A 23,909-nucleotide genomic window follows, 5' to 3' on the forward strand; every position below is an offset into this window, starting at 1 on the left:
CCACCTGCGAGGAAGCTTCTGGAACTCCCCCAACACCTCCCGGCGCTCGGGGCTGCCGCTCTGGGCCGGAGGGGACGCAGGGCCGAGCCTGGGCGGCGACTCTGTCTACGAAGGGAGAGAAGACGCTGAGGCCGGCGGAATCGGCTTGCTCTTTTTTTGCCAAAAAAAACCCCAAAAACCTGACGAGGGGGAAGGAAGGGTCAGAAATGAAGAGCAGCAGCCCGCGCACCCCTGCGCGTCTCTCCTCCCTTCCTGGGGACCTCCAAGGCGACCTCCAAGGCTGGCCGGCAGCTGGATCCTGAGAACCCCCTTCCCGCGGTTCAAGGTCTGGAGGCCCGAAGGAACCTCACCCCCCAAACCCTGCGCCCGCTGCCTCCCAGGGAGGTAGTCACCCCTCCCCCCTTGAGAATGCAAAAGACATTTCTAGTGAAATGCCCCCCTAGGTAAAGGCTACCTCACGCAAACCTTCTTGTCTGTGATTGGATAAATCACGCCTGATACCAAAGATTCCCCCCCCCAGGACCTGTGCTGGAGGCTGAGTTCCCTCGTGCGACCAGGGGCGCCGGCCCTGCCCTGCAGGTGCTCGGCTCCCGACAGAGACCTAGAGAGAGAGGGAGAGAGAAGCGACGGAGAGGGAGGGAGAGAGGATACTGAGGTCGATGAGTGCCTTTTTCTGGAACCAAAGATGTGTGTGGAATGTTCTCTTGTCCTTATCGACTCGCTATTCTCCCAGCTTTTTAAGCCCAATCTGAGTGATGCTTCTAGAACCTTTGGGTGTTGGGACAGAATTCTAAGAGTCCCTGTTCCCGCTCAGCAACCAACCCCTGCCCCTGCTCAAACACACACACACACACACACACACACACACACACACACACACGCTCTGCTGTCCTCGCTGGGCGCTGGAGTCTGGGTGGCTGGACCCCTTCCTTCTGCCTCTCACTGTCACCTGGCCCCATTGGACTGAGTGCCCGCCTGCAGTGGCAGGGCTTTGGGGACACCCCCTGCTGGGTAAGTCACTTGCGCTCCCCAGCATTTAAGGTCCAAGGATCAGAGGCCAGAGATCTCCATTCTGTCCCACGCTGGATAGTTAGGAATTGGCTTGGGACTGGTCTGGTTGTGGAACTTTCTATTATGGTGACCTGTGGGCAGATGGGGTCCAGCCTCACCTGCCCGAGTCACAGCCACGTTCCCGGATTCCGGGGTCCCTTTCAAACACACACACACACACCAGCTCCAGTCCAGCCCCCCCAGGGGCCCTCCCCCCCCACCCCGTCTCCCCCCCACCCCCCACCCCCGACACGCCTCTGGTTGTCACATACCAAGACCATTCTCCACGCAGGGAATGACACCTCCAGCACAGCTCCTTCGAGCCTTTGACAATTTTCTCTGAAATACCTCAGAATATTTAATGTATAGTTTATGTGATAAAAAAAAAATCCTTAGCTAGTTTTTGGAATACGTGACTTGAAGCTTTATACCGTTAAATTATAATTTTGCAGACGATGGTCTGTCCTTTCTTTGAGGAGTTCCGTGGGAGACACATTGAATGTCAGGGCAGCGAGAGCCCGTGTCAGAGGCCAAGGGCAAGGCAGCGGGAGCGAGGCAGCGCGCGGACCGGCGTTTACAGATTTCTTACTCAAACGAGTCCTTTAGGAAAGACAGGAGGAGAGAGAGTACCTTTCTGTTCTCTGGCGTGTTCTGTCCCTTGTTTTTTGGAGTCGTGTCTTATAAGAGTATTTATTATTCTATGTGTTCTGTGTTCAAATGTAATTTAAGAAAAAAAGTAAGAAAAATCCAAAAAAAAGAAAGACAGTGGAATTTGATTTGATGCATGACTAACGTGTCGGGCGGGGGGTGGGGTGGGGCGGGCCAGGTCAGAGCCCGGTTCCGTGTCGCATGGCTGTGTTTCGTGCCTGAGTTCGGTCGCTGCTCCTTCTCGCCGAGCCGTGTTCCTTCTCCCCTTTCTGAGGTCCGGCGGCGGTGGGAGGTCCGGCGGCGGCGGGAGGGGGACGGGGCCTCGGGTGGCCAGGAAGGTGGAGGAGGCCACAGGGCCTCGGCACCCAGAGCCCGGTCTGCACCTCCCGGTGTCCCTGCGCCACCCGCCTGTGCCAACCCGGCGGGAGATCCAGGGCCTCCTGCTCCCGGTCTTGGGTGCAAGTGGGTGTCGCCGCCACCTCGGACCCCCGACCCCACCCCAGCTGGTTTCACGAGAGCATGAATTCCCAAGTGTCTTGTTCAGAGGAGAGAGACAATCAGCCAATTCGAGTCTTGTCGCCCAGGGTGGTGGGGCCAGGGTGTGCCCCAACTTCCCCAGGTCCCGAGGGCCCTTCTGAGACACCCCCAACCCCCCCGCCCCCACAGGCACCCAGCCCAGCGCCACCCATACCTCCTGGCTAGGAGGGAGCTCCCCTGTCTGGCCTGGGATGTGGGGGGGGCAGGACCCCAGAGAACGGAGAGCTCCCCAAGTGCCCCCCAACGGAGGGGGCTCCAGGGCAACGTCCCTGCTGCTGAGCTCCCACAGGTCCCAGGAACAGGGGTTGGGGTAGAACAAGGGAGCCCCTGGCCCTGAAGGGAAGAGGCCCCAGGTTAGGAGCGAAGAGGGCATGTTCCGGGACCTCCCCCCACACCCAGCCCATCACTGCCCCGGATTGGGGCCGTTGCACTCGGAAACCAAAGCAGTGTGAGCCGCACCAGCCCCCCCAGATCCCTGGGCTCCCTCCTAAGGGCTGGTCTTTGGGGGAAACTCTGCAGCCCGGGATGAGGGAGGGCCAAGGGGCCGTGTGGCCCTGAGTGTTTAATCAACTCTGGACACTAGGGCTGTTTTCTGGGGAGACACAAAGTCCGGGTCATCCAAAGTCCCCCCAAATGCTAGAGGGCGCAGAAGCCCTCTCCCTCCCACCCTCAGGTGACGGGCTGAAAAGTTAAAAACATGTATCTATCAGCGTCATTGTTAACCATTGCTGTGCGGATTTGTTGTTTCGTTTTTCTCCAATAAATTATTTTCTACTCGCTCACCTGGGCTCCTGTGCTGGGGGGAGGGGGCGGTGCGCGCAGGGTGGGGGGTGCGCGTCGGCCTGGGGCGGAAGGTGGTGCTTCGGGGGAAGCTGGGGGGGGGGTGCAGCCTGGGTGGGGACGAGGCTGCGCGGGCCAGCGCTGGACCTGACCGGTGCCCTGGAGGGCCCCCCTGCCGCCCCAGAAAGGCGGGGGTGGGGGCGGGGCTCCCCCTGCGAGGCCGCATCGGGCCACCAGACGGCGGTGTTCGGGGCCCCACGCCGGGGCCGGTCCGGTTCAGGAACACGCGGAGCCGAGAGCAGGCCAGGGGGCGCGCGCCCGCTTTATTGGCGAGCGCGGGGCGCGGAGCCCGGCGTTCGGGGAGGCCCGCGCGCGGGTGGCCGGTGCCGGGGCTCCCGCGGCCGCTACAGCGTCGTCCCCGAGGGGGCGGACTCCGCGGGCGCGCGCGGGCCTCCGGGGGGCGGCGGGCGCGCGGCGGGCGCGGGGGTCCGGCCGGGGAGGGACGCCGCGCGCCGCCTGGGGTCCTGCAGCCGCTGCCGCCAGCCCGAGGACCAGGTCCTCCAGGACGCGAGCGGGGCCTTCCACGGGGCCTCCCTGTCCTCCTGCCCCGCGCGCGGCGGCTCCCGGCCCGACCCGGACGGCCGGTCCTCGGGGGCGCCCGGGCTCGGCGCGCGGGCGGGCGGCGCGTCCTGCGCGGACGCCGGGTCCTGGGGCCGCGGCCGCCTCCTCCCCGGGGCCCACGTGTTCGCGCGCGGCCGGAGCGACTCCCGGGCGCCCGGCTCTGGCTCGGGGGCCGCCGCGCGCGCCCCCAGCACGTCGCCGCCGAGCGCGGGCGCCTTGCGCAGGCTGGTGCCCTGCGTGATGAGGTCCGCGTAGCCCTCGCGGTGGGAGAAGGCGTAGCTGGAGCGGCGGCCGCGCGACCCCCGCTGCGGGTAGGGCCCGGGCTCCACCGCCACGACCTCCTCGCTGGGGGCCTCCTCCCCCTCCTGCGGAGCGGAGCCCGAGGTCACCGGCGGCCCCTCGCTCTCGGGGCACCTGCCCTCAGCGCGCGCCACTCAGAGCCCTTCCGTGGCCGCCACCGACAGACCCTTCCCCACCCGGAGAGTCCTGAGCCTGACCGCGGCCCACCCCGTGTCCTGCCCTGGGACCGAGCCCCCACCGGCCGCCAGCGGCCTGGGGTGCCCTCTGGTGGCAAAGCCAGGACAGGGGCGCCTGGGGCAGCCACGTGGCCAGCCCCCCGGGCCGAGGACAGCAGGTTCTGGCCACGTCTGGGTCCGTTTTTCCATTCAATTCCAGGGCCCATCGCAGCTGCAACCCGCCCTTCTAGGTCTGGGCGTTTTCCATTGTTTTTTCCCCCATTCCAACACAAAATGGGTCCCTTTAACCCTAAGTGCACAGCTCAGCGGCTGAAGCACACTCACACCCCCACTCGCCGTCTCCAGAACTTTCCATCCCCCACACGGAGACTCTGTCCTCAGGAAGCACGGACTCCCCACCCCCTGCCCCGGCCCCCACCCTCCCCTCTCTGTCTGTGCAGACGGGACTCCTCTGGGGCCCTCCTGGGAGTGGGGACCTGCGGGACGGGTCCTTCTGGGTCTGGCTGCTCTCGCTGAGCCCCGTGTTCTCGGGTCCCTCCACATGTGGCAGGGGCCAGGGTCCCCCCCTTCCTGAGGCTGGACCGTGTTCCCGCTGGGGACGGACCGCGCCGTGTGTGTCCTTCATCCGTGGATGGACAGTGGGGTACTTCTAAGTCCCTTCTCTTCCCTAAACCATTTCTGTCACCTGGACCCACAAACTGCCATCATCTGGGGGCGGGTCCTATTATTGGTCCCCTTCTCTTCCCTAAACCATTTCTGTCACCTGGACCCCCAAACCGCCATCATCTGGGGGCGGGTCCTATTATTGGTCCCCCCGAGGGCCCTGGGCGTGTGCCTGGGTCTCCCTCCCTCCCACTCCCAGCCCCGCGTCTCCCAGCACAGGCTCTGGCTGAGGGGACCCCCACCCCCTCACCTTGGGGCCCGCCTTCTTGACGGCCTGGCAAATGACACGCAGGGCCAGTGCGGGCAGGGTGTTCAGGGACACATTCAGCAGAACGACCAGCAGGATGGCGGGCTGGGACAGCACGTTGCGGTCCGCATCTGGCAACAGGTCAGGGTCACAGCCCGGCCCCGGGGGGAGCCTCCCCAGAGCCTGCCGTGTCCCCCTGCTGCTGACAGCCCACCTGCCCCCTCTCCCTCTGCCCCCAGGACACCTTTGTGCCAACTCCTAGAAACCACCGACCCCCCTGCACGGCACCGCCACATGCGCCCGTGGGAACACAGGAGCCGGGAGAGGGGCACGGCGGCGGCACACGGGCAGGGACGTACCCATCTCCAGGGCCCGCCACCCCGTCCCTGCTGGGGGCTCACACAGAAACGGGGAGGTCTTGGGTGAGATCTGGAAGAGCCAGAGGCTCTGGCTGACCCACGTGGCAAGCACGTAGAAGAGGAGACTGAGGAAGACGGCGAGCGCAGACAGCGCCGTCCAGTATCTGATGGTAAGCACGACCTGAAGGGGCAGGGATGGTCAAGTCGGGGCAGGGCTCCATGGAAGTGCCCCAGGTCCACGGATGGCAGCTGCTGAGGCCCCCCCCCCCGGCAGAGTCACTGAGCGGGCACCCCTCGGTGGCTCGCGTCCGAGGCCCCCCTGGGGCGGGACAGGCTGGGGTCCTGCCTACCTCCATGGTGATGGACAGCAGGCCCGACATGGCCACGACCACAGCGAAAGACTGATAGTCGCTGAAGCTGACGGGCCCGGCCGAGTCGTGGCTGACCCACAGGGTCACGAAGAAGTTGACCAGGGAGGTGACCGTGCCGTGGGCAAGGGCCTGGAGAAAGACCCAGTAGTTAAAGAGCTCGTCCTTCTGGCCTGCGATGTACAGCTCGGGCAGCTCCAGGCTCCGCTCGGCACTCACGTCCTGGGGGTGGGGCGGGGGGGAGTGGCAGGCTCTTGGGACCGGGTGGGGAGTGGGGGACAGCCCCATCCCCGCGCCAGGCCCCCGGGGCGGACACGGGAGCCTCTCCGGGGAAGGAGGAGGCGAGGCGCAGCTCACCTGCTCAAAGAGCCCGATGTAGAGGACGGGGAGCGCGCTGTACAACAGGTTGAAGAGGGCCAGGAACCAGCCTTCGTACAGAGGCTGGCGGGGAGGACACGGAGGGGGCGCGCGGTCAGCCTTCCGCCGGCCGGGGAGGGGAGCAAGGCTTTAGCCGGGGACGCCCACCCAAACCAGCTGGACCCCTGGGGAGGCTTCCAGGCGCACAGGGAAGTCGAGTTACAACGAAGCCTGGTGCTAGGACCAGGGCTGGGCTGTCTGAGGCCGGATGAGGACGGGAAGGCCAGAGGCAGGGCGGAAAAGCAGGGCTAACTATTGCAAAACTGCAGCTTTGGGTCCTTGTTGTAACGGGAGACTTCAGTGTAGAAGTATGGGGGGGATGGCTAGATGAGGCGGGGTTTTCGGGTCATTTTAGGGTTGGGGGAACCCAGTGTGGAAGAGGTCTCCTGATGACAAAGCCGATCCGGTTACCACAGCACGAGCTCTGGAAACCCCCGATGGGCCTTCCAGTTTTGAACAAATAAGTAAAAACGAGAAAATTTACAAGAACCGAGTTCCTCACTGTTGGAGAAAAGAACCCGCAGTGAGTCCATGGAAAAGGCTAGGTTGGGCTTTGTCCCGTGGGCCTGGAATCGGATGGACGGCTGGGGGCTCACAGTGTTCAAAGTACACACACAGAGGAGGACAGACAGACAAACACGGAGAGGACACGGGACAGGTGTGTGTCTCTACGGGGGCGACACCCGTGCACTTCCAGCTCCTGCCCACCGAGCAGTCCAGAAGCGGCCAGTCCCAGCCAGCACACCCGGCACAGAGAGTCTGGGGTCTGACCACCAGGACCCAGGTCTCCCTATGGGAAATGCAGCAGGAGTGTGGAGCCTCCCGTAGCCCCAGAAAGTGGGGCTGTGCTCGGAAAAGAGCACGCACGTGTCAAAGGGACAAATCAGGGACGATCGGAGCAACAACGTGTACAGTAGAAGAAATAGCCACGAGTCTACGCTGATCGAGATAAACGTTGGAAAATAAAGAGAAGAGTAAGCAACGGTTCTTCCAGTTAACAAATGTGAGGGAAAAACAGCGCTGTCCGGCCAAGATCCTGCTCTCCCTGCAGTGCAAGTCGTCGCCAGAGCAATAAGGTAAGAAAACGAAATGAATGCTGCTTAACGAGAAAAGGAAGAAGGAGAACTATCTGTTCGCAGAGGACATAATTCTGTATGTAGAGAAGTCCCAAAAGGGTCCCCAGAAAGTTACGAAAGGCAGTAACCCAATTCAGCAAAGTTGCAGGGCACAGACCGAAAATCAAAACCTCACTCCTGTTTCTGGACCCTGGCAAGGAACAATCCCAGACACAAATGAAGAAAACAATTATAGAAACATCCGAAAAATATCTATAAATAAAGAAGTAAAAGGAGCAAAAATACATATTTATCCAGGGTGTGTCTGTAAAGCCCCCCCCAAAACCCTTGGGTTTCAGTGACGGGGAGCTCACCCCCCTCACAGCTGGCCCTTTGCAGACACGGCCTTTCATGCGGGGCAGATCAGTGCCGGGGACCCATGTCGAGCTCCAGAGGGTACCTGTCATCTTCACCATGATACTGCCTAGAGCCTTACAGTCTGCGACCCAGCCCCCACACTGATCTCCGGGGCCCCAGCTCCCCTCTTGGGTCCCCTAGATGGATGGACATGGGGGCATCTGCCCTGCCCCCGCTTCAAAGCTCCAGTTTGCCAAGTGCCCCTGAGAACGCTGGGCCCAGAGGGGACGTGTGGCCGCTGCCCTGGCAGGGCGCACGCAAAGCGCACCTGGGCGGAGAAGCCGCTGTAGAAGGAGAACCAGAGCTGCGCCATCGCGCCGGCCGCCGTCTTGTAGACAAAGTAGCGCAGGAACGTGCAGACACGCAGGTAGGACCAGCGCCCGTGCACCAGCAGCAGCCGCTTCAGGAAGCAGAACTGGGCCAGCACGTAGTCGCTGTTCTGCACGGCCTGCATGCCCTCCCGCCCCGCCAGCCCCACGCCGATGTCCGCAGCTGCGGGGACATGCGGCCGGTCAGCCCCCGGCCACCCCCGGCCGGCCCCCCGCCCCCCGGCCGGCCGCCCCGCCCCCCGCCTGCTGCCCACCACCCACTCTTGATCATGTTGATGTCGTTGGCGCCGTCCCCGATGGCCAGGGTCACCGCGTGCTGGTATTTCTTGACCAGCGCCACGATCAAAGCCTTCTGCTTGGGCGTCACCCGGCAGCAGATGACCGCCTGGCACTGGGACGCCAGCTCCACGAAGGCCCGCTCCCGCCGCACCTCGGGGCTCTCGCGGGTGCTGGTGCTGGAGCCCGTGACCCGCGGCGTGACCGTGGCCCTCAGCTGGACCCCGAGGATCCGCCACATCAGGGACGCGCGCCGGTCCTGCAGGAAGTCCTCCCTCTGCTCGTCTGGCTCCTGCCACGACTCGTCCCCGTCTGTGTTCACGTTGTGGACCAGCGCCCGGGGCTCCTTGCGCAGGGACAGCAGGAGCTGGTCCTGGCCATGGGGGGGGCGTGCAAGGGGGGCTCATCACTCTGCCTGCACCCCTCCGCTCCAGGAGCGCCCCAAGCGGGCCCTCCTCCCGGGCCTCGCGTCCCAGCACCGGCCGGACTAGACTGCAACCCTCCGAGAACCGCCTCTCAGCTGCTCCTGCCAGCCCTCTCCCCAGCCCCGGGGCTCTGCCGGAGGCCCTGAGCGGACACTGACCAGTAACTCCCCGCTAATGACCATGGCCACCTTGACACGTGGCAGGAACAGGTTCTTCCGACGGCCTTTACCACGCGGCACGTTGTTGTTGGTCTCCCAGTAGGCCTCCAGGATGCGGCTGCCGGGGCCCAGCTGGGCTCAGCCACGAGGCCGGCGCAGTCTTCCCTGCACCCCCTTCCGGCTGGGCCTGGGTCTCCCCCTTGGGGAGTCCAGCCAGGCAAGGTTGAGGGCCCCCCGCAGACCCCGGAAGCCCCGCTTCTGCCCCGGTGCAGCCCTAGCCCCACGTCTTACACGATCTCCTTCTCCTCCAGGATGAGCATGCTCTCCGAGAGGAGCTGGCAGGCAAACCCGATGTTCACCGCGGTCTCTGCAAACCAGCGCGGCTCAGCACCGCGCGCGCAGGCCACACCCACCCTGCGGGGGAGACCCGCCCCCCCCCCATCAGCAAGCCCCTGCCCAGGCCAGCCCTGAGCACTGGCTCAGAGGGAGGCCCGCCGGCCCCGATGTTTTTGGCGGCAGCTGGGAGCAAAGGGGCCCCCACTCCCGTCCCCTGGCGGGGGCGAGGCTCCTGGTGGAAGGGAGCCTGGGGGCCAGGGCCAAGCGGTCACTGGATGTGGCACGTCTAGGCCCCTTGACGCTTCTTGGAACCCACGAAAATGGTTTAATTTCTTTTAAAATTAGAAGGAAAAAAAGCAGCAGCAGCTGGGATATATTTGTCTTTATAGGAACGCGGCTGCAAACTGACATCTTGACTATTTTGTCCGTCTGCGCCCGGCGCCCACGTGAGCCCTGACGCCGCCCGGCTGCGCGCACGCCCGGAGGGCCCCAAAGAACCCGCAGGGGAGAGGAGGGGATTCGGGGCTCTAGGGACCCGAGCCCTGTGCGACCTCCAGCGTGCCCCGAGTTCTCGGAGCCCTGCCCGACCCGTCTCTCGCACGGGGGCGGGTCGTGAAGGCCAAACGCTCAGGAGCGCTCGGCACAGTGCAGGCCCCTCCGGGAGGTGTTGGGGGGCAGGGGGACCCCAGCACTTTGAAACGTTCCCCTTTCTCCCTTCCCCGGATGAGGTGGGGGCCGCGCTGGGCCCGGCTGTGGGACAGGCAGCCAGGGGAAGAGCTCCTGCCCACCGGACCCCCCTCTCTGCGTGGGGCCGGACCGCCCTGGGACCCACCTTGCTTATCCCCCGTGAGTACCCACACTTTGATGTTCCCCTGCTTGAGGCACTTGATGGTGTCGCAGACGCCGTCCTGCAGTCTGTCCTCAATGGCCGTGGCTCCCAGCAGCTGGGGGGTGGGGGCAGCCTGAGCGGGGACCCGGCCCCTGGCAGAGGTCGGGGGTGCCGGCCCGGCCGCCCGCGCTCCGCGCACCTGGAGGCCCTGCTCCATCTCCTCGTACACCTGGTGCAGGGCGTGGGCCCGGTGCTGCAGCAGGACGCTGGCCTCCTGGTGTCGCTGCCGCCACTCCTCGTACACGTCCGCGTCCACCTCCTTGTACGCCAGGCACAGGGTCCGCAGCGTCTGCTCGGCGAAGGACTGGGGGCCGGGGCCGGCACCGCCCGTCACCACCCTTCTCCCCCAGACCGCCCCCCGTGCCCCGCTCCGCCTGGCCTCCACGCCTGCCCCTGCCCTCCCTCCTGCCGGGAGCACCTCCCTTCGCCTCCTCCAGCAACTTCTGGCCGTTCCTAAGGCCCTCCCTGCCCCCCGCCTCAGTAGGCCCCAGACCCTCCCTGTCGTCCCTCCGCTTCGGAGTGTCTGGACCCCCGCCCGGCCCCAGGTTTTCTGCCCCCCTGGGCATTCGTTCTTGACCAGAAGTGGGTCTGAGAGGCCGGCTGGGGCACGACGGGGGCTCCCTGCACGTCACCAGGCAGCTGCGCGAGGGCGTCATTGTCTGTGTGTTTCCCGGCTCGGAGTCAGAGATCAGAGGCCCCCCAACTCCCTCCCCCGGCAGAGCTCCACACTGCCCCCCACTCCCAGCCGAGAGGGCGCTGTGGGAAGCCCCCCGTGGAGGGACACATGACGTTCTTTCCATAAACACCCCCACTGGCCCCTGCACCAGGGGATGCCGCAGACCTAGCAAAGCCCTTAGGAGCCCTACAGGGTCAGGGCTGGGCCAGAGAGAGGACGCCTGACATGACAGGACAGCCTTGTTAGGGTTGGGGCAGGAAAATCTACTCGAAGATGCTGAGCGACAGAGTGGAGGAAGGCATTCCAAGCAGAGGAGTTAGGTGTGCAAAGGTCCTGAGGTATCATCTGAGCAAGGGGCAAACTGTAAGCCAGACACTGGGGTCCTGGGAAGCCCCCTGGGGGCAAGGAGATACCAGACTAGAGAGACAAGCAAGCGACAGACAGAGCCTCAATGGCTGGGCGGTGGAGTTTGGTCATCACCCATGGAGTAAAAAGACTGAGGCAAGGAGGGCTGCGCATGTCTTAGACCCCAGGCTTGGCTAGGAGAAGGGAGGCAGTGTCCAGGTCCAAAGTCCAACCACAGGGTGTCCTTGTGTGACTTAGAAAAAGATGTCCCCTCTGGACAGATACAGCTGAGAATTCAGTTCTTTCCCAGTCCGTGTGTGTGCAGGCCTACATGTACACGCTCACACTGGGGGAGGTTGGGCAGTGTGCAACCTGGACAACTGTACATGGCCAGCAAGGGTACCTTCGATTTCTCTACACACTCTTGTCCCCTGTCCTTGTGCCCTCACGCCCCCCCCACAGCCCCTCCTCCCACAGGGACTCACAGCCAAGGCCTCCTCCGTGGCCCACTCTTTCGCGCCTTTCTTGTGCAAGCGCTCAAAGATAACCACGTCAGCGCCCTTGGTGTAGAGGTAGATGGAGCCCTCGGGGCTGCGGACTGCGGAGGGAGAGGCCCGTCTGCCACACGCTCTCCCCTGCGGCCCCCCGCCCCCGGGGCGCCGGCACTCACCCAGCACAGACATGCGCTTGCGTGTGCTGCTGAAGTCCATCATGGCTAGAACCTTGTACACCCGCTCCTTCCCCAGCTCCATCACCGTGATGCTGTCCTGCGTGCGCGCCACGAACACGTACCCGAAGTTCCGGGCCGCCGTGACCAGTGCCTCCTCGTCAGGGGATGCCGCCTGGTACACCAGCTGGTCTGGTCAGGGAGGGAACCGCGAGCTGGGCAGGGCGCCGTCCCCGGGAGCCTGCCCTCCATCAGGACCCGCCACCCCTCTATAGCGGGTCCCGCCTGTGTCTCCAGAGCACGGGGCAAGGAACCAGGCCCAGGAGAAGGTCACAGACGTCTCCCGGGCTTGTGTGACCTCTCAGCCCCGTAAAGGAAGGCGGGTGCTCGGGCCCCGGTCCTAAGGGCTTCATCCTCCCAGCAAGAACAGCTCTCAAGTCACAGCCTGGACACCCCGCGATCCAGAATACAGTGGAAGGGGGCCTGGCGGTGGGCCGGGCCATCTCTCGGGCCAGGAGAGCAGGCCAGGGGCCCGGGGGCCCGAGCGCCCTCCGGGGGGAGAGGGCGGGTGCACTCACTGTCCTCCTCCTGCACCATCACGGTGTGGCAGATGGCCAGCAAGCGCCAGAACTCCCGCACCGTCTTGTCCTTGTTGTCCCGGACGGCACACAGGAGCTCAGCGTTTTGGTAAAGCAACTTCCCATCAGCAAGTTCGTTCCAGAGGTAGGGGTCCTGCTGCGGTGCGGGAGCGCAGCATGTGGGCTCTGGGCGCGACCCGGCCCCCACCGCCGCATCCCCCACCCCCGCGTGACCCGGCGGCCGGGGCTCACCTTATGTGGGGTGTCCTCCACTTCATCGGGGCCTGGGGAAAGACCCCCTGTCAGGCCTCAGCTCCCCCAGACCCACGGGGACCCCACAGCCCCCAGTCCCCATAGTCAGGCTTCCTGGGGCCACCGGATACAGCGGACGAGCTGGGCCGGAGCTCTGGACCCCACACCCCAAGCCACCAAGGACCCCCAGCCTCTGCTCTGCCTTCTGTACAAAGGAGGCCAAGGTACAGCCACAGTTTCTGGGGGTCCTGGAGGGCAGCCAGAGCAGACAGCCGCACAGAGGGCTCTCCGTGGTCTCTCCTTACAACTTGGACTTGGCTGCCTATCTGGAAAAATTGGGTGGTTCCACAGGAAAACCGGCTCCGCAGCCCTTCTAGAAACATCCGAAGACCTGGCGGGGGTGCAGATGCTGCCCACGGCCGACCCGCGGCTCCCTGTCGCCCCTCGGGCCCTGGCTGAAGGTGGGGTGCGGTTTCTAGCTCCGTCTCCCGTGGACCACCCGGGCGGGCCCTCTGTCATCCCTGGGCCCTGGTTTCCGGAGAGGACAGATGAGCCCCGCCCAGCACGGTCCCCGCGGTCTGCGAGCTCAGAACGGCTCTCCTGTCCCCAGAGCCCAGGGAAGACTGACCGCGGGACACCTCCCGTGACACCTGGAACTGCCCGTGACTGTCCGAGCAGGCTCTGTTCGCCAAGACCCAGAGCGGAGCCCCCAACCCTCCCCGCACCCCCGCGGGGCAGGTGAGGCAGGGGTCGCCGGCCGGTGCGGGGGCGGGGCACCCACCGTAGGTGACGCCCCCGATGCAGCAGTTCTTGAAGGTCATGACGTTCTGGGTGAGCGTGCCGGTCTTGTCCGAGAAGACGTACTGTACCTGGCCCAGCTGGTCGTTGAGGCTGGTGCTGCGGGCCTTGGCGGGCGCGTCCTGCGGGGCGTAGTACATGTCCACATCCCAGTTGATGAACATGCTGTTCCCCAGGTAGATGAACTCGACCCTGCAAGGCACACCGGGTCACGCCCAGCCCCTGCGCCCGCGGAGCGGGGGGGGAGGGTGCTGGGGGGCAGCGGCCGGACCCACATGATGAACATGGCCATGGGCACCATGACACTCAGCAGGATGAGGAAGCTCCAGAAGATGAAGAAGGTCTCCGTGGCCGCGCTGTACAGGTACCTGGAGGACACGTAGTAGTGCCTGGCCTTGAACTCCCTCACCTTGAACCAGAAGCCCAAGCTCAGGGCCATGGAGACCAGCACCAGGGACACGAAGATCTGCAGGGAGGGAGGGAGGTGGTGGACCCGGGCAGCACGTGGGTCCCCCCAGAGACCCACCGGCAGGGACAGGGGGACGGCCCCCTCCCCAGCCAGCCCTGCCTGTGGGCCCAGCAGAGGGGGCCGGGGGGCGGGGCGGGGGGCCTGGGGGGCGGCGCTCATCTGGCCCCGTGGCTGTGATTCCGTTTTTCTTTTAAAGATTGTATTTATTGGGGCGCCTGGGGGGCTCAGTTGGTTGAAGCCTCTGCCTTCGGCTCAGGTCATGATTCCAGGGTCCTGGGATCGAGCCCCGCATCGGGCTCTCTGCTCGGCAGGGAGCCTGCCGCCCCCGCCCCGCCCGCCTACTTGTGACCTCTGTCCAATAAATAAAATCTTTTTAAAAAAACGATTTTATTTATTTGAGAGAGAGACTGAGAGGGAGCACAAGAGAGGCAGGCAGAGAGAGGAGGAAGCAGGTTCCCCGCTGAGCAGAGAGCCCGATGCGGGGCTCGATCCCGGGATCCTGGAATCATGACCTGAGCCGAAGGCAGAGTGTTCACCGACGGAGCCCCCCAGGCGCCCTGATTTCTTAACTTCAAAAGAGATAATTAAGAAAAAAGTTAAGAGCTGTTAGCGGTCAGTGGAGGGAGGCGAGCCTGTGCTGACCTCCTGCAGGTCTGGGAAACATCGAGATCGACATTTCCTTCCTAAGGACACTCCTGCTTGGCCCTGCTTGGCCCTTCTCTTATGGGAAGGCTCTGGTCCACAGACCCGCGCCGGATCAGGCCGCGGGTCCACACCGCGGGGCGCCCGCTCCCCTCCACGCCCCCGCCGGCGCCCAGCGCGGGCCTCACCAGCACCACCAGCCGGTTCATCAGCCGGTCAAGCTTGGTTCTCTTCAGGCGGATCTTGCCACAGTTCTTCATGATCTTGGTGTCGAAGCCTGCGGGGTCAGCGTCCGCTCACCCCTGCCCGCCTCTCTGCTCGTCCCCCTCTTTCCCTCCAGCCACCCCGTCTGCCCGGGGCACAGCACTCCCGTCTTCAGCCACAGCAAGGGCGCTGGCTGCCTCAGACCCTTCTACGCTCCAGTGACCCGGGCCTGGCCGTGTGACCTCCTGCCGGTGACTTCGGGGGCCCCCGCCCGGTGCCAACCGCGGAGGCCCGGGCCGGCAGCCATACCCGCATAGATGACCATCCCGTAGCAGGTGTCGGTGTTCCGAATCCTGCAGCCGCGCAGAAGCAAGTTGCCGCTGTCCAGGGGGTGCTTCCTGCCGTTCCAGTCCAGGCACCCCACAAAGTGGTGCAGACGGCTGTTGGGCTCTTCACACACCACCTTGCCTGTGGGCAGCCGGGGGGCAGGGGGCCAAGGGCTCGGCGTGGCTGGGCCGCCCTCCCGCTCTAGCCACCCTCACCGGGCCGGCCCTGCCCCACGCCGCCCCCACCGGACTCACAGCGCCTCAGAGAAGCCCTCCCTTTGGAGCCCCCTTGCTCATGGGTAGGACCCTGGGATGTCCCGAGACAGTCACTCTGGGGCGGGCCCCACTGACGTCTCTGAGCTCCGTTGGGGGGGAGGGGGAGCGGGCACCGGCCTCGTCCTGGTCACGCTGGGGTCCCCAGAGCCCAGCCCAGCCCCCGGCCTACAAGGGCTGCTCAGTAAACCTTTGAGGGGGAGAAGGAAAGGACACCTCCATCCAGCACCCTGAAACCACAGGGACAAATGCGGGGCGCTTCCGAGTGTTCTAGAAGGTGGCGGGAGAGGGCCTTTCTGTCACCACCGCACAGAGACTGGGGGTTCCAGCCCCACTTGTGTTTGAGAAAATAAACTGAGGGTCAAAGGACGGCCCAGGGCAGGGGGAAATGACAGTGAGGGCGGGGCTGGGACCCCGGCAGGGAGAAAGCTGGGGGGCCACAGGCCTGCTCCAGGACTGAGAGCTGGTGCTGAATGGAGACGGGAGCCGTCCACGGCACGCCCGGCGGGGGCAGGGGAGCCGAGGGGCAAGCCTGGGACCCCCTCACCTCTCTGAACCCAGTCTCCCCGCTCTGAAAGCAGGGGCCATGCCTCGCAGGACCCGCCGGGGCCAGCTGGGGCAGGCGGAGGCCCAGAGGGAGGCGTCGGGACAGGGGCAGCCGCCCCCCACACAAGCAAGGCTTTTCCCGGATGCGGTGACGGGCCGGCCATGACTCAAGAGCTTCTGCTCCGTGACCCGTTAGAGTAACGTGTCTTTCCAGCAAGCCGGGGAAGAGGACAGCAGCCCCTTGCTGGGGTGTGACGCACCCTAGCGGCACCCCAGGGATGAAAGGTCCGGCTCTCCAGGCAGCAAAGGAGACACGCCCAGGACTCCCTGCCCCGCGGGCCCTTCCCGCCCGCACGCACGTCCTTAGCCCACGTCCACCGGCTGCCTTTTCGCTTCAACAGCCGAACGTGTTTGGCTTTCAGCGGCCGCGTGTTGTAGCCTGACAGATGCCGCCGTAACCACAGAAGACGCCCGTGCGTACGCTGATGGCGGGGCCGGGACACGGGCCCGGGGCACGCCCCCCTCTTGAAGGCTACTCCGGCCCCCAACATCCCCGAAACCCAGCAAGGTGGGGAAGTTCTGCGCCCACCGCGCAGGGGGCAGGCGGAGGCCTGGGAGGGGCGGACGGGTCTGCGGCCGCTCACCTTGGAAGGAAGCCAGGCTCCTCACACTGGTCAGCTCGAGGTGCGCGACCAGCGGGGCCTGCCGGAACTTCAAGTTGGTCTCCCTGGAGAGGAGATGCGGAGCAGGTGCAAGGCGGGGGCCTTCTCGCTAAGCCCCTACTGGGTGCCAGCGGCCCACCCAGAGGCCGGGGCGGCACACCACGGCCCCGGGAACGTGGGTGCGAAGGCGGCTGCTTGCCGGCCCCGCTGGCTTGCAGGCGCCCCACAAATGCTCACGGGGCGAGCGACCAGCAGGCCTAAGCAGGCTCGCTGTGCCGGCTCCCCGGACGCTGGGGAGGGTCTTGCACCCGGAGCCCCCAACGCCTGCGGTGACCCCTGCTCACCCGTCGATGTCTGCGGTCTCCACGTAGCACAGACTGCTGGGCTCCGTGCTGGCCAGCAGGAGCAGGTCGGCCTGGGGCAGGGGAGGGGCGGGTAAGGCCGAAACAGCGCTGCTGGGGGGCAGGAGGAAAAGGCGCCGGAGGCCGCCCCCCGCCCCGCCCCAGCCGCCAGCTCACCGGGACGATGTTGTCTCTGTGCAGACAGACCACGTCTCCCACACACAGGTTCGCCCATTTCTTCCACAGGAAGCTGCAGGGGTGCAGGCGGCCGCAGGTGCGCGGGGGCGGGGCTCCCACGCCCAGACTCCGCCGCCCCCGCTCAGAGAGGCCTCTGCTCCAGCAGCCCGTCCTGGGTCCTCCCCACGGCCAGATGGCCTTGACCCCCCACTCCCAGGTCCCTCTCAGGCCTCCCCCGCACCACAGCCCTTCAGACCCTCAGCCTCCACCCCTACTGCCGGGCCCACCCAGGCTTGGGGGACAGGAGCTGCCAGAGAACCTGGGCTGAGAAGCCACAGAGAAGTCACCACTGGACTCGAGCAGGACGTCCAGGAGCACCGAAGCTCCCGGGCACTCTGCACGGGGCTCTCCCCTGTCGCGCACGCCCCCCAGCACTGGAAACCACTGGCCGCCCCCACCGTCCACCCACCGTCCACCGGGCCGCGGGGCCTCACCTCCTGCCCACCAGGATCTGGCAGGGCCTGTTGTTGATGAGCCTGTCGCTCCTATGTCGCCCCTGGGCTGACAGGGGCTGGGTCAGAGGGACGGCCCCAACCCCTTCCGACCCCCCACCCCCGGCCCCCGGCCCCCGGTAAGGGCCCACGTGCGGAGAAGCATCCACACAGCGGCTCCTGTCCAGAGCAGGAGGCCGATCCTGCCTCCCACCCTCTGCCCGCGGGCGTGCCCGCCCCCACCCCTAACTGCCCCCCCGCTGTGCGCCTCTCGGCCCCAGCCACACTCACGATGTCGTCTACCAGGTCGCGGGCGGCCCGGATGACAAGGAGGCACAGGAGTGGGACAAAAAGGGTGAACCAGGGCAGCGTGGAGATCTCGGGGAAGCCCTGCCGTGGAGGGGGGGTCATGCCAGCCCGTCCCCCCGGCGCCACCCGGACCGCCTCCCCGCCCTCGTGCCCAGCACGGCCAGCCTCTCGACCCGCCCCCCAGGTCCGCTTGCCGACCACCTCAGCCAGGGCCAGACCTCAGGACGACCACCCTCGGGCCCCTCTGGCCCGTCTCCCCCCCCGAATGCTCCCCAGCGCAGTCCTTTCCCCTCCGTGTCCAGCTGCCCACAGACCAGCCTGGCTGGGCAGTCCCTGTCCCCATCCCTGGCGCCCACCATGTGCTGTGACGTCACCCCCCAGTCCCCAGGTGCTGAAGCCACTGCCAGGTCCCCGCTGCCCAGCACAGGACCCGCACGCGGTAGGTGCTCAATGAGCTTTTCTTGGATCTTTACTCAGAACGAAAGGAGATGACCCGGGTGTGGGTCAGGATGCTGTGCATACGGGCTACCCTCTGAGAGAGAGAGGACCCCGCTGGAAGCCAATCCCCCTCCCCGGGACCAGCCCGCAGTGGGAAGTGGCCCGGCAGGTTGTGAGAACATGCACTTGACCCCTGCTTCCTCCTTGCCCTCTGGGGTTGGCTAGGAAGGCTGCGGCCAAGAGGTCAGCTGTCCATGGGGGCGGGGGACGTGCCCTCCTTGGACCGGAAGGAGCCACGCAGGCACCCGTCATCATTCACCATACGTGGAGCCCCTCCCCTGTGCCAGGCCCCGGGCCGGGCGGTAGGGCCCCAGCAGTGAGTGTGGGGCGCCGCACACAGACCCACTAGCCACAGCCCTGGGTCTCCAGAGCCCTGGGGCAAGGGTGGTCAGGGACGGCTCCCCAGAGGCGGCTGCGTGAGCCAGGGCTGGCCCTGCGGGCTGCCCCCACCCCACCCCACCTGGAGAACGATGACGAGAAGGAAGTAGAGGTTGGAGATGCGGCAGAACTGCTCGTACAGGTTCAAGGGCAAGAAGGAGAAGACATTGTACTTGGCCGTGTTGATGACATTGCTCTGGAACGAGAGCCGGCACAGCCTTGCTGCCCAGGCCGGGGGCCCCCACCTTCCCCGCCCGCCCCAGCCTCGACGCTGCCGAATGCGAATGCAAGGTCCTGACCCCGAGTTTACTGCGCGCCCGCGGAACGCCAAGCCTGCAGCCCCCGGGGAGCGAAGACCCAGGGCGGGGGCCGCGTCCCCAGGGTTCCCCAGAGTGAGGCCAGGGACGGCGAGCCCGGCACACGGCGCAGAGCGGGTGCGGGGGGGGGGGGGGGCGCGGGGGAGGGCGGGAGCCGGGGGCCGGGCTCACCTTATGCTTCGGCCTCCGCCGGCACAGGAAGCTCTTCTTGGACCGGCTGTTGTAGGCCCTGCTGTTGGCTTTCACCTCCCAGGTGAACGCTGCAGCCGGAGGGAGCGGCGCGTGGGGCAGGGCCGCAGGCAAACACGGGCTGACAACACCCCAGCGGGCGGCTAATGGGCCCCCAGGGCTCCCGGCATGGGGCACACTCAGCACAGGGCCAGGGAGCCGGTAAACAAGCAGGATGGCCCCGCGGCCCCCCGACACGCTCCCTCCTCCGGGAAGCTTGCCAGACGCCAGCCAGCATCGGAGGCGCGGGTCCGTCCCCACACCCTGGGCCAATCCCTAGGCTGCGAGAACAGGCCCCGGGAGACCCCTTCACACCCGCTCCTTCTGCAGGAGGGGTAAACTGAGGCCCAGTGAGGGGCTCCCAGGTGATGGGCTGCTGGCCCTTTCAGCCGTCAGGTGTGGGACTATCTGTAACCCAAGGAGAGCCCCACACTGGGTCTGTTTTGTGGGTGTGGGGCCTCCTCAGCCCCCAACCTCAGCCACTAAGTGTCAGGGAGCCCCTCCCCCCCAGACCTGGGACACGCACCTGAGTTCTTCTCCTCCTCCAAGTCCTCTCCGTAGGTGATTCCTCCCATGCTGGTGGGGCTGCGGGGAGAGACCAAGGTCACACCAGGGGCCCAGCCCTTGCTGGACCCGCTGGACCATCGTCCCATTCTCCGCCCTCCCAGAACTCGAGGCCTGAGACTGGACCCTCTAAACTGCCACTTCCCATGACCACCAGCTGTCCGACCACAGGGCTCTGAAGTCCCAGCCACTGGCCGGGTCCCTCTCCGGGTCTCCTCAGGTCCAGTGGGGCCCAGGTTGACCCCCACACCTGCAACGGCCTCACATCCAGCAGCCCCCGAGCGGGCATGAGAGCCCGGCCCTAAGGAGGACGCCACCGCCCGTCCTGGCGTGCCCACAGCCACCCCTCCCAGGCCGTCCTGTACCCCCCGCCCCCCCGCCCCGCTCCCCACACGCCCAGCCCACTTGGGCGCTGCTCAGTCTCCTGACTGACTCAGCGGGGCCCCGGGGGCCCATGTTGGCTCTGGAAGCATGTCTATGAGGCTGAGCTACGCAGAGGCTCTGACCGTGGTCCTGGGACAGCTAAGCCTGACGGGGGAGATGGGGTCACACACCATGCCTTTCACGGAGCCTGGAACGCTCCCGCCGCCCACTTCACGCTCGATTGCTGCCCTCCCATGCCAGGAACTTGAGTCTAACCGGAGGACCCCCAGCTGCTCCCGAGTGACCCCCCCCCCCCGCCCAGCACTCGGCAGCACCCCCCCCACCAGCCCTTGCCGGCTGTTTCTTCCACCACGAGTAGCTCAGCAGGGCAGCCTGGCCAGGGCCTCCTCACCCTTCTGGTCTCAGCTCATACTTCTCAGACCGACCCCGCTTGTTCAGACCGCTCCTCGGGGCTCCCCCTCCGCCTGGAGCGTCCCCCATCCCAGGGCTGATGCCCACTCTCTCCTCCGCTTCTCTCCCTGCCTGGGCTGCCTGCTGAACTCAGAGACGTTCAGGGCAGAGACGCTGGCCTCTGAGGCAACAGCTCCCCAGGCCCCACGGGGGAGGACCTGGCTCTGAGCCAGCTGCGGGGCTCCCGGGAGCCTGAGCCAGGCCGGCGCCCATTCACCAGATGAGGAACAGTGAGGCCCAGGGTGAGCGAGGCTTAGCCAAGCGGGACCCAGAGGCGGGGAGACCCAGCGGGGGGCAGGTGGGCCGCAGGAATGCCTAGGTGGCCAGATGCCCTCCAAGGTCATGCGGGGGCAGAAAGACGCCCCCTGCCCCCAGGGCTGGCTGCCCCTGCCTTCCCACCCTCGGCTCACCCGAAGACTCGAGCATCCCGCAGCGGCGGTGGCCCAGGCGCCGGACACTCCCTGGACGGGAGACCTGGGTCCACAGCACCCGGGCGCTGCGGCACCCCCACTGGACTCCGCCCCGCGCGCACCTCCGGCGACGCCCCGCCGCGGCCGCCGCGACCTCACACCCCCAGGCTGGGCGGAGTCCAGAGAGGGTGCGCGGGCGCCCGGGGACGCACAGCAGCGGGGGCGCCGCCGCTCACCTGCGCGGGCCGGGGCGGGCGGTCCGCGGGTGGCCAGGGCGGTGGACGCGGCGCAGCTGTTAGCCCGGTGCCAACCGGCCTGAAACGGGCGGCGCGGGCGCGACCGAGGGGCGGTCCCAGGGCGGCCTGGGGGCGGGGCCTTCTAGAGCTGGGCGGGACCGGGACTACCCTGGGGGTGGGGCTTCTAGAGATGGGCGGGGCCGGGATGGCCCTGGGGGTGGGGCCTTGTAGAATTGGGCGGGGCTGGGGCCGGGACTTGGCAAATGGGCGGGCCGCAAGGGGCGGGGGCGGGGCGGCCCCGGGAGGGCGGGGGGTGCGGCTTCTCAAGCTGGCCGGGACCTGGGCGGAGCATGGGTGGTCCTGGGGGCGGGGACTTGCGATGTTGGGCGGCCCAAGGGGCGGGGCCGGAGCGAGGCTGGCTGGGGTCTCGCAGAGAGCGGCCTGTTCGGGGCGGAGCATGGGCGGGGGTTCCCGGGGCGGAACAAAGCCAGAAGTCAAGAGGGGGCGGGGCAGAGCCTCACCAGGAGGACCAGGGTAGGGGGCGCCGGGCCGAGGTGGAGCCTGGGGCGGTCTCTGCAGTGGTACCGGCCAGAGGAGGGGAGGGCCCAGATCCAGGGCTGGGGCTTTGCAAGTTGAGGGGTGCCAAGGTAAGGGCAGGCTGGGGAGGGTCAGTGGGCGGGGCCTCGCACAGCAGGGCCAGGGTAGCAATGAGCCGGTAGTTAGGAGCGGGGCCTCCGGTGACCTGGCCAAGGTTGGACGGGGTCGGAGTGGGGCTAGGAGCACGGGAGAGACGCGCAGGTGATCGCAGGTCCCAGCCGTGTGCCGGGCTTGCACCCACTCATCCTGTACCTGTCTAGCGAGCCCCTTCTATGCACAGGTGCCCTGCTGCGCGCAGGGCTGGGGAGGCCGATAGAGGAAGCCCACGAGGTTCTGGCCCAGGGTATGCCCACCCACCTGCGCGCAGCAGGACCCCGGGGCCCTTCCTGAAGGTGACAGGGGTGGGAGACGGCCATGAGGGGGGTCATCGCCAAGCCCCAGCGGTGGGCGACTTGACCCAGGGCGGGAGAGGGACTGAAGCTAGGGCCCCCTGAGGGGGCTCAAGGGGAGGGGCTAACTCGGGCAGACTGGAGAGATGAGTGAGTGAGGTCTTTCTTATCTTCACTTTTAGGAACCACCCCTAGTGACGGAAGTAGGCGGGTAGCTGGCCCTGGGCACTTTCCCACCCTCACCGCCCTTCCCTGGGATCCCTCCCTCTGGCCCATTCCTGACCCAGCGGACCTGGGACCTGCTCCTGATCCCTGCCCCAGCCTGCCGTCCGCCTGGGGCTGGGGAACACTTCATCGCAACACTGTGAGCAAACGTCGGGTGAGTGAATGAATGAGTCGTGACCCCCATCAGAGCCCCTGCCTCCCACTCCTTGTTCTCGGAAAGCCTGGTCTGTACACCCTCCTTGGCCTGGGGTGGGCGGGGGCGGGGCAGGTCAACTTCTCATTTATTCATTCACTCAACAAACACCCAGCGCCTACCCAGCAGCAAATGGGAAAGAGCCCGGGGTGGTGGTGGGGTAGGGGCACGGCACAAATTGTTCAAAGAGTCTCCAGAGAGACGTTGATCTGCAAAGGCCCCGCGGCCTCCAGGACTCAGCATCTTTGGGCAGCAGAGACCTTGCAGCCCCTTCCCCCCCGCCTCCCTGAGGCGCTCCTCCTTATGCTCTGGGGAGGAAGCAGGTACCACCAGACACACAGAAACGAGGTGGGGGCTGCTCCTGGGGGGCCCAGTGGCTGAAGGGTCGACTCTTTTTGCTTTCAGCCGAGGGCTCCACCTCAGGGTGGTGTGATCCAAGCCCTGTGTCCGGCTGGTGCCGGGCACGGAGCCTACTGGAGATTCTCGCTCTCCCTCTGCCCCCCTCCAAACAAAACAAAAACAAAAACAGAACCTGCGCCACTGGTTTAGCAAACTACCTGTTTGTGGAAGATAAAGCCAAAGGGTCACAGGACCTCAGGGGGACACAACAGTGGCTGGGGCCCCAACTCGGCCAACACTCCCCCCAAGGGCCTCCCAGGATCCAGAGGGCGACCAGTCCTCGGCAGCGATGGCCCAGGACACCTCAGAGGTAGAGACTGCTGTGTTCTCAGACTGGGGCCCTGCTCTCTTGGCCTTCGGCAGAAGCTTGACAGAGTCCAGGGGGCCTCCTCCAGGAAGTCCTCCCTCCAGCACCTGTGTGCTCCTGCCTCCAGACCTAGGGCACTCCAGCACCTGCCCCCTCCGCCAGGTCATTTCTGGCTTCATTTTGCATTTTAAATGAACTACAAGTAGAGACGTGAACAGCCCCGGCCCTTCCACCCCCAAGAGGCACAATGATCCGCAAAAGCCTGATTTCATCACTGGGTGCTGTGCACAAGAGCATGTCCTGGGAGCAGCGAACAGGCACACACGGTGGGTGGGCCGCCAGCCTTCCATTCCCCCCGCACATTCTCAGCCCTGCGAGGGCGACGCGCGGTGGCTCCCTGGGTCTCCTCACCCGCCCCGCCCCCCCACGGGCCAGTCAGGCGGCTCCACTCACAGGACTGGGGTACCACCTCCCCCATCACGGCGCCCCCGGGGAGCCAGGCCACCCAGGGATCTGGAGATGGTCCT

General features: G+C 66.0%; 1 protein-coding gene across 1 annotated transcript; it reads right to left on the reverse strand.

Annotated features, from left to right (window-relative positions):
• Positions 1–3,419: 3,419 nt before the first annotated feature.
• ATP8B3 (ATPase phospholipid transporting 8B3) lies at positions 3,420–22,297 on the reverse strand. Its single transcript, XM_045991380.1, is given in 31 exon segments — positions 3,420–4,001; positions 5,026–5,153; positions 5,424–5,562; positions 5,732–5,971; positions 6,107–6,190; positions 7,907–8,130; positions 8,229–8,616; positions 8,827–8,944; positions 9,118–9,193; positions 9,995–10,106; positions 10,221–10,355; positions 11,558–11,670; positions 11,743–11,954; positions 12,314–12,474; positions 12,570–12,601; positions 13,351–13,559; positions 13,643–13,833; positions 14,667–14,755; positions 14,992–15,150; positions 16,472–16,554; positions 16,834–16,904; positions 17,008–17,080; positions 17,502–17,563; positions 17,790–17,888; positions 18,766–18,879; positions 19,172–19,260; positions 19,755–19,813; positions 20,568–20,710; positions 21,273–21,351; positions 21,794–22,045; positions 22,227–22,297. Coding segments are annotated over 31 exon segments (4,587 nt in total).
• Positions 22,298–23,909: the final 1,612 nt, after the last annotated feature.

This window comes from Meles meles, chromosome 20 (assembly GCF_922984935.1).
Source record: "Meles meles chromosome 20, mMelMel3.1 paternal haplotype, whole genome shotgun sequence".
Lineage (NCBI taxonomy): Eukaryota > Metazoa > Chordata > Mammalia > Carnivora > Mustelidae > Meles > Meles meles.